This window comes from Phoenix dactylifera, unplaced genomic scaffold, assembly GCF_009389715.1.
Source record: "Phoenix dactylifera cultivar Barhee BC4 unplaced genomic scaffold, palm_55x_up_171113_PBpolish2nd_filt_p 000097F, whole genome shotgun sequence".
Lineage (NCBI taxonomy): Eukaryota > Viridiplantae > Streptophyta > Magnoliopsida > Arecales > Arecaceae > Phoenix > Phoenix dactylifera.
Window position 1 is genome coordinate 1,331,051 of NW_024067681.1, and position 10,542 is coordinate 1,341,592.

Here is a 10,542-nt window from a genome sequence, read left to right on the forward strand (position 1 = left end):
ATTCTCAGGTTTGAAGAGAAAAGAGTTATAGGTGAGTCCAACATCAGAGATTATGTCAAATCTTTATTCTGAAGTGAGGATTGTTCATGCTGCAAATGATGTTCGATACATGGGGTTCAAAATGGAGAGTGCTGCAAATGGAGATTGTTCTTGGGCTTCAACTGCCAGGGAAATTGCATCATCTTATAGACGATTTCTCTGAATTCCACTGTAATAGAAAATTTATGGGCTTTAATGAGCCATTTCATGAGAGTGTTAAACTTGGGAAGGTAGGAGTCGTCCTACTATCTGAGGCAGGGTGAATCTTTTGCGCAAAAAAATAAAAATAAAAATCTATATCGTGCAATCTAGTCTCGAGATCCATGCAAATGGATGAATGAAAAAGTTTAAAATACTTGAAGATTTGTGTAGGATGTGATCCAATGGCCTGCGTCGGAAAAGAAGATCAATCATTCTGTGTGAAAGAAACAACACGAGCCGAGAGGCTTCAAACTATATATGCCACCTATTTGGGTCATTTCTAGTCTATCATATCTGACCTACAAGTGATTTTTCCTTTTCCTTTTTTATTTTTAAATTTGAGCTTTCATATGTCAAAACTTCCGGATGCTTTTTAAGCTATTATATTCATAATTTTCTAGGAAGAAAATGAGAAAGCAAATTGCTTAATTTAATTTACTTATTTGGTCATCTATCATGCAATACTTGGATAGGCCTAAAAATGGGCTTAGGCCGGTCTGAAGCCCATTGAGCTAGGCTGACTTCAAGCAGGGCTTTGGGCTAGACCTAAAAAATTCAAACCGGATTTGGGTTTAAATGTAAATCCCTTTTGTTTTTTAGGCCGAGCTCAGATATATCACTAGCCTGGCCCGAGCCCGAACAGAGCCCGAATATAGGCTCGAAAATTAATTTATTTTTATATGTTATTATTTAGAAAGAATAATAAGGAAGTAAATGATAAATTAAAATGGGTTTAGATGAGAATAATGTATTATGTATCATTTGCTTGTATTATAAGAAAGAGCCTAATTTTTAACTAACTTATTTTCTTGTGAAACAATATTATGAAATATGAAATTTCAATCAGATTTGGGCCGGACCTATTTTGACCCAAATGGGTAAATTCGGGCGAGCCCAATCGGGCTGGGCCGAGCTCGGGCTTGGGCTTGAGTGCCTGGATTTTTCAACAATTTTGGACCTTAGCCTGGCCCAAAGCTCAAAAAAAAATTCTGCCAAGTTCGGGTAGGGACATAGTCCAGCCCGGCCCGGTCCACTTTCAGCCCTACGCTCGGATAAAAGAACTGGAATGTTCAAAACTAGGTTAGGGATTTAGAACTGTTATGCCTTAGTCCACTGTATTAACTATTTGGCCTTCTTAATTCAACTGCTTGCACTGGTGGAGCACAAATTTGGATCGAACCAAATAGCATCCATTCTCTCTCACGCACACATACAAAAAAACTAATAATATAAAATTTTCTTAAATTTATTTGAACATCCTATACCTTACAACTATTTGTTTACTGGACAATTTCAAAAATCTATAAGAATTAAATTTTAAAAAGCTGATATTATGAGATGGGTTGGTGAACTTATTACTTAATAGGTGATCTATGTAGCCAAAAAAATCTCGCAAAACTACGAATAACAAGACAAGAAAGTACAAGGCAATAGTACTAGTACAACATTTGTTTAAGTTAGAACTACAAACATATTGTTTTGATGTTAACTACAAGAAGAAGACTTTGATTAAAACAAAGGTTTCCTCCACCATCTAAATATTATTTCTGAATTTCTTATTAAAAAATAACTATAGAAATATTAAGAAGACCAGTACGACATTGTAAATTTTTCATGCCAAACTACATCAAATATATCAATTATGAAATCTATTGAATATTAGATGATAAGGGGAGAGTGTTTCGAGACATGAATGTTCAGATCCAAGAGACTATCTTTCCCTAAATTGTTGTTATGAGATGATTTTTGAAAATAATTAGACATAGAGGAACTTGATATGGGAAACTGAAAGCTAGCAAAATAATATTATTAAATAAAAGTGAGTTTACAGCAAGTGCTATAAGCAAGCATATATGGAATGATTCACAAGAAAATAATGGCATGGATCCTACTATAATGAGGACGAAGCTAGTTTATTGGGATGCATTACATAGTTTGCTCATATATACAATGTGATCACCTAATATAAGGACATGATCAAATATATTTTTTTACTGGTTAAGTGTGATGGAATGCTATTGACTTGCCATATTAGTTTTAGGGTACCTCCAATGTGGGACTAAACATACGCCCATATAGCTTCTCACATACTCTGTTTGTTTAAATCCTGACGTCCTCATCAGGCTAAGGGTTCAAATCCATTTAAATCTAATTACAAGCACCACGATCGGCCCGTGATTAGCCCTAATTTTTTGCAGTGTGCCACACATAATCTTGCGGAAAAGTTCTTCGGGATCGTTTATCTACTTGCGTTATGTTGCACATTTTCTTTCAACATAAACCTTTCAGGACAAACCAAGTGCTAATGTATTAGCCCTCATTGGCGAGGCCTTTAGCATAGTCAGGTTGAGAGTTCAAAACAATCATGCAGTTTATATCTCACTTTACCAAAAATATAAAAAAATCATGCTATATCGAAATCAATAGAACGAGTTCAATATTTCCAACCATGCATCATCATAATATTCTAAAATAAAGCATATTCAGTAATAAGATACTGTTCATCAAATTTATGCATCATAAATAATATGATTCAAATTTATTAATATAATAATTTTATAATTTAATGATAAATTTTAAAAAAGGTCATATTACTTATCTTGCGAGTAAAATCAAACTACAGATTCAAATAATTTCAAAACTCTTTCTCAGAATCTAAGACTTCGGCGAGCATTCAACTGAAATCTCTGATGACCACCATGAGTCAAGACTGTAGGAAGTCAAGAGAAAAAGAAGAAGGAACCAACGATGGTCTAGCGGTGGTGATCGGCAAAACTATTGGTGGTAAGACGAAAGAAAGTGTGGGAGTCTTTAAATAACTGATGGAGGCTAGATTTTTTAGCTCCCTTAGAAAATTGGGGTGGAGGCGGAGTTCGTCGCCTACTCCAAGTCGAATAAGATTTTTTTTTTATTTTTTTTATTTCATGCTTCAACTCTTTACATCTAGGTCAATTAAGTAGACCAGATCCAGTTTCTTATTAGCTCGACTCGATATTGCAAACATGTTGACCCTGACATAGGCATAAGCATGGCATGACCTATGCTACGAACTTTAAGTATAGTCGTAGTTATTGACTGTAGAGCAAAAATTGGAAATTAGATATCCGAGTATAGGTATTTGTACAAGTATATGAATGTAGGCATGGTATGATCATGAGACTTGGATAATCAATCTTATTCTAATTCCAAGTATCGACTTGTTATGTGTACATCAATGGAAGGATGAAATGTATCATTTATGTGAATATTATTGAAACAAATTGTCATGAAGTTACTTGTGCAAATATACTATGATTTTATGTTTTAATCGAACTGAATCATGTAAATTTTACTTGATCCAATTCTATAAGGTAGATTTGTTGCTTACTGATATGTGAAGCTTATAATTTTCACTTATGTTTTTCAGACCTAAGGACCGAGAAATTGGGCAAGTATTGGCACTTTGGGGAAGTGTAATTATAGGCAAGGTTGTCTTGCTAATTAGTATGCTTGGTTTTGACAAGTGGTGTATATCAAAATGTAGCTTGAATTACATATAAATACTTCAATATTGAAAGTTTGACTAGTAAATTTTGAAAATAGATCTTTGTTTATAACTTAGGGTAGTGGGTATGATTACATGATATTTCAGTTTGATAGTTTAGTTGTTCTGATATTACCATTATTTAGAGTTGAATTATGTGATTCTATGTTACATTAATTCATTGACAACTAAAATGCCTGACATGCTTGTAAGAATAAACCTCTGTAAATATGCGATGGTTGTTGTATCCTCAAATCATGATTTGGAGGGTAGAGGCGTGACAAGAGGTGAGAGAGGCAAGGATGGACAATCCTCTTACCTCTCTCTCTCTCTCTCTCTCCACCCTCCAAATAACTGATATTTTTCTTCAAATAAAATGCCACTAAATAATAATCATTTTATTCAGAAATTGGATTAAGAAATCCACCCTCTAAAATCGAAAAAAAAAGGTTGATATGTTTTTATTTTTTTAATCATCTAGATGGATTCAAACGAATTGTGAGACAACTACTCGCTACGGGAGACAATTAACTCCTATTACCAACAACAATGCAAGGCCAACCATTCTTCCACGCCCGGCTTTCGTATCAAATCAATGCTCAAGTTGAGCCGCTTCCCGATCTCGTATCCCCCCCCCCCCCCCCCCCCCACCCCTTTTTTTTTTTTACCTTTTTTGGTGTACCTGCATCTCACTACAAACCACGAGAACGCCTAAAATAATCACAAAGCAAAGCACGCTCTAGTGCTACCTGTATTCGCTCCAAAGCCCCCATAAGACGGCCCCAGAGTGGTGTGTTGCGAATGAGGCAATCCAGTCCGTCACACTATTCACCTTCCGAAAGACATGCGTGGCTCGGATTCATAAGATGGCAGTATCATAGACAAGAGGTGTAGATGTAGCCTGACATGCCCACTCCGAATCCAGTCGAATCTCTGTCAAGTAGGACCTGCCGAGCATCCACATGCACTCTGGCCTGAGCGAGGCCCTTCCATACTGCTCGCAACTTTGCCACTGAGACAGACTCATCAAAGGTACGCTGACCTTCAGCCGCAATCAGCCTAGAGTCTTAGTCTCTTATCACAAAAACTACACTGCATCTGCTGCCGTCCTTTGAGATGCTACCTTTAAAATTTATCATAAAAAAACTAGAAGGTGGGGGTTTTCAGGATACCATCAATATCATCGCGTACCTAGATGCTGGAAGAGTCAAAGAGGAACCTAGATGTTCCTGTCGCCTCCAGGTGAACTTAGGACTGCAGCGCTCGTCAGCTCGCCCTTTCCGCCGTTGCCATTCCGAGTCCAAACCCTCTGCAAGCCAAGGGAATTTGGAAGTCCGAAGATCCCCAAAGTGGAATGAGATCAGCTCATAGGACCAAAGCTTCTCCGATCTTGGATGGTCAAGCTCTCATGGCCTTGCCGCTCGAAGCCCTCCTCTCTTCCCCAGCTCCTCCCCCTCCCCTTCTCCTCCCATCTCGAAGCCTCGGCGAGAACAACTTGCATGGCATCTCCCTCCGCCGCTGCTCCCCTGGAGAAGCCCTACATGGCACTCACCCAGGAGATCTTCGACGCCATGAAAGCCTGCCGGTCGATCTCCGAAGCCCGAATGCTCCACGGTCGTCTCGTCTCGATGGGCTTGGAGTTGTCCCTGTTCCTCCAGAACAATCTCTTGAACACGTACATCAACTGTGGCTCCATTGGCGATGCCTACGGTGTCTTTGAAGGCATCTCCTCTCCGAATGTCGTCTCTTGGAATATGATGATCAATGGGCTCTCTAAGTTCGGACGTTTGGGAGAAGCGGTGCGGTTGTTCGATGAAATGCCCGTGAGAGACTCTGCATCGTGGAACTCGTTGATGTCGGGCTACTTCAGAAACGGGCAGTTCAGAGAAACTATACAGGCGTTTGTTTCTATGGTTCGATATCCAAATTGTGAGCCGAATATGTTTACTTTGACCTGTGCTATGAAGGCTTGTGGCGCCCTTCAATGTCGTGAGCTGAGTCTTCAGCTGCATGGGTTTGTTAAAAAATTTGATTTTGAGAGAGACCCACAAGTTGAAGGATCCATTATTGATATGTACATCAAGTGTGGAGCCACTGACCTAGCTGCCCAAGTGTTCAAAAAGTTGGAAAGCCCGAATCTTTTTTGTTGGAATTCTATGTTATTGGGTTATTCGAAGTCATGTGGTGTAGAACGTGCTCTTGAGTTGTTCAGCAAGATGCCTGAACGCGATGTTGTTTCCTGGAACACGATGATTTCCATATTGTCTCAACATGGGCGAGGCAGGGAAGCCCTTTCCATGATCATAGAGATGTGTTCTGAAGGCTTTGAACTTAATTCTACAACTTACACTTGTGTTCTCAGTGCTTGTGCCAGTATTCCTGATCTCGGATGGGGTAAACATCTTCATGCCCGAATTATTAAGTCCCAGCAGAGCATTGATCTATTTGTTGGCAGTGCCCTGGTTGACATGTATGCAAAATGTGGCCACTTGGAAGTTGCGAGGAGAACTTTTGATGCCCTACCTGACCGCAATACTGTGTCATGGACTGCACTTATTGCTGGGTTTGCTCAATCTGGATGTGTGGAAGAAGCTATGAAATTATTCCATCAAATGAGATCAGTCCCTATCGCTGCAGATCAATTTACCCTGGCCACTATAATAAGTGCTGCTTGTAGTATGATGGATATACATCGTGGTATGCAGTTACACTCTCATTCACTCAAGATTGGATATAGTTCATCTGTTCCTGTTTCCAATGCTCTTGTTACAATGTACGCAAAGTGTGGAAGTGTTCAGAGTGCAGAATCTGTCTTCCAGTCAATGCCTCTAAGAGATATAATATCATGGACCAGCATGATCACTGCATATTCTCAAATAGGTAATATTAGCAAGGCTCGTGAATTCTTCGATAACATGATCATATGCAATGTGGTCACCTGGAATGCAATGTTAGGAGCTTACATACAGCATGGTTTTGAGGAAGAGGGCTTTAAGATGTATATTACAATGCTACGAGAAAATGTTGTAAGACCAGATTGGGTTACACTTGTGACTTTGCTTAGAGCTTCTGCGGATGTGGCAGCAGTTAGACTTGGTAACCAAATTGTTGCCCATGCTGTTAAAATGGGGCTATTTTCTGACACCACAGTGGCTAATAGCATAATCACAATGTACTCCAAATGTGGAAAGATTGCAGAAAGCCGAGAGACATTTGATTCTATTGTGGATAAAGATTTGATTTCTTGGAATTCCATGATCACTGCATATGCACAACATGGCCAGGGTAAGGAAGCAATAGATATTTTTCAGAACATGCAACATAATGGTATGAGACCTGATTATATAAGCTATGTTGCAGTTTTATCTGGTTGTAGTCACTCAGGACTTGTACTAGAAGGGAGATTTTATTTTGACTGCATGACCAGAGTTCATAATATATTTCCTGGTTTGGAGCATTTTGCTTGTATGGTGGATCTTCTTGGCCGGGCTGGGTTCCTAGAAGAAGCCAAAAATATTATAGATAACATACCAATCCAACCAAGTGCAGAAGTTTGGGGAGCTTTGCTAGGAGCTTGCAAAATACACAGCAACACAGAACTTGCAGAGCTTGCTGTAAAACATCTGTTTGAGTTGGATTTGAAGGATTCTGGAAGTTATGTTCTTCTAGCAAAGATATATGCTGATGCTGGGAAGTCAGATGACTCAGCAGGAGTGAGAAAGCTCATGAGAGAAAGAGGGATAAAGAAAAATCCTGGCTGTAGCTGGATCGAGGTAAAGAACAGGATACATGTGTTTACTGCAGATGAAGCAAGTCACCCGCAGATTGATGTTATTCAGAAAAAGCTGGATGAGCTCATTAACCAGATTGAAGCTGTGGGATATGTGAATGTGGCTACTTCAGGATCTCAAAGCCATCATAGTGAGAAGCTGGCTGTGGCTTTTGGACTAATCAGCTTGCCTGCATGGATGCCTATCCATGTTATGAAGAACCTCCGTATCTGCTCTGATTGTCATACTGTGATTAAGCTGATCTCATTGGTAACTGAGAGGGAGTTGGTAGTCAGGGATGCTAACCGATTTCACCATTTTAGAGGAGGATCTTGCTCTTGCCATGATTATTGGTGAGTAATGTCAAACTCAGATGAAGATTGAAGTTCACTATCAGAATTATAAATATGAGATTTATAAATATTCTGATATTTTTTTGTGTCCAGTCAGGCATAATCATCTAACTGAAATGTTGCTGATCCATCTAGGTTTCTAAATGTGAGATTTTGCTGAGGCATACTGTTTCCTTAGTTGGGGAAAAAAATGTACCATCACAATTAACAAGTTGGGATTGTTATAGTCAATTTCTTTATCATAAATAACTAATATGAAAGTAATAGGCAAGGTTCCTTTATCTTGTTATTCTTTGTAGCTTATTATAAAAAATTCGCATCATTGTTTCACCTTTGAGCAAAGATTTGGTTCATCATGTTCTTTTGCTTATATGAACCCCAAAAAATATCAGAATCCTCTGATGAATTTCCTAGCTTGTTATAGAGTCTCTGCATTTTTCAGTAGAGGCATCTGACATCTCCATGCTAAATTATGGAACAAAATGAAGATTCTACAAGCAGTCAAGTTGTGCACGTGTATGTGTGTGTGTGTGTGAGAGAGAGAGAATAATGCTGTTGATATCATTGGGCATTTGAGTCCAAATGCTGTTCGCAAAATTAGTAATAGATCTTTCTTCAAAATGATATGATCATTTACAATGTTTAAATTCCATAAAAACCAAAAAACTAAGACCATGTTGGGTATTATTTTTTTCTTGTTTTTTTATTTATTTAAGGAGAACAATGGAATCCGGTTGCTTTGTTTTTTTTTTTTTTAAAAAAAAGTAACTTTCATTATTTTTGGAAAAAGTGAAAGCAAAATTTTTTCACTTTCATTTTCTTTAAAATGCGACATTTTAGACTTTCTTTCCACATGCATCCTAACTAGGGGTGGCAATCGGGTCGGACATAAACGGTCAGAAAATTATAAACATGAATCCGACCTGTTTATTCAACAGGTCAGAAATTACAATCTGAACCTATCATATTTAATAAACAGGTAACCCGACCCGATCCGTTTAACCTGTTTAATAAACAGGTAACCTGTTTGGATAGGAGAAAGGAAAGGCCTCACAACCCAAAAATTGTTGGGATCTAAATATATTAATAATCACAAGCGTGAGGCCCAGTGAATAAATTATTCTGTCGATCAAAACCCATCTAATCCATCACATAGAACATATTTTTTTTATAAAAAAAGTAAAGTCAAAAACTTTCAAATTATTATCAACGAAACTGACACAAAAAAGCCACACCAGCGGTCGAGGGCAAACACATCCAATTGATGAAGACCAGAAGAAGATGAGAGAAAGCAATATAAAAGTGGGAGGGAGAAGGGGGGGTGGACAAACCAGGGTGTGGCGCTCTCCAGCCTGGAAGGAGAACTTCTGTCGCCTCTCTTGTCACTCTCTTCAGCCGAGTGCTGAGTCTACCGATAGGGAGGAGTGAGAAGTAAGAACCCAAGCTCAAGGACGGCGTCGCAGCGAACGGGCGAAGGACGGAACTCGGAAGAACTAAGGAACAGGAAGCTGGAAAGAAGAACCGAAGTCTGAAATAGAAGAGGAAGGAAGAATGCCGCTCTCGCTCTGGTCCTCACTCCTCCGTCCTCTAGACGACTAGACCCATGGACAGCTGGACTCTGGTTACTACGGTGGAATGACGGATGGAGAAGACGCGCTATGCCTATAGTCCTATGGGCTATCCGGCTATGGACGGCAGGAGGACGATCACAGTCTCATAGAGGCTATGGACGACAGGAGGACAGTCACAGACGTCTTATCTGTTACTCCCGTAAGCTGTAATCCGTTGGCGAGCATGTTCCGAGTTCCGAGTAGGCAGTAAGAGGGGGCCTTTTGGGGCTTGGGCTGGCCCTGAACGGGTTAAACGAATTAAACGGGTCAGACATCTAAAATATGTATCCGACCCAATTGATAAACAGGTTAAACGGGTTAACCTGTTTACGACCCGATCTGTTTAGGCCAAACCTAAACTTGTTTATGGCGGGTCGAACATGGGTCGGGTTGGTGGGTTGGGTCATATTTTGCCACCCCTAATCCTAACTCGTCCAATTTATCTATCTATTCAACTTCTTTTCCAACTCCTTCCGCCATCCCCTAACGTTCACCCATCCCACCATTGCACCATCCTTTATTTCTTCAATGCCACCCTCTTCGTCACCCTACGCATCCTCATCACCGACCTCCTCATTTTTCGTGTTCACCCCTCTGCCATTGCTGGCATCCTTGTCTTCAGTACTCATTGCCTCCTTGACACCTCCTCTAAGACCTTTATCACTCGTGTCATCCACTATCTTCCCTTCTCCTCCGTTGCCCTAGTCTGTGCCTTCTTTGCTTGGCCCCATGCAATGGTCGCTGGCTTCACTAAGGCCAAGCGCATCCTCAAGTGCCTCTTCCTCTGCTGCCTTCATCTTTGTTCTTATTTACTTGACATGTTTTTTTAGTTTTATTGTTAAAAAAATAGTGACCACTAAATTGTTAGCAATCTAAAAAAAAAAGGAAACAAAATTTTCTGTTTTTGTAAAAAAAGTGACAGTGATGTCGAATGCAACCTAAGTTGTTTTTAGCGATCTCTTGCTTGCTAAGTGGATACAAAATTTATTTTTCAAAGAAAATCCTTTTGTCCATTAAGAAATCTAGGCAGATATTACGAGGAAATA

General features: G+C 39.5%; 1 protein-coding gene across 1 annotated transcript; it reads left to right on the forward strand.

Annotated features, from left to right (window-relative positions):
* Positions 1-4,947: 4,947 nt before the first annotated feature.
* On the forward strand, positions 4,948-8,181 carry LOC103704940 (pentatricopeptide repeat-containing protein At3g24000, mitochondrial-like). Its single transcript, XM_008788469.4, has one exon. It carries the CDS (start codon positions 5,158-5,160, stop codon positions 7,888-7,890), a length of 2,733 nt encoding a protein of 910 aa, XP_008786691.3. The 5' UTR covers positions 4,948-5,157; the 3' UTR covers positions 7,891-8,181.
* Positions 8,182-10,542: the final 2,361 nt, after the last annotated feature.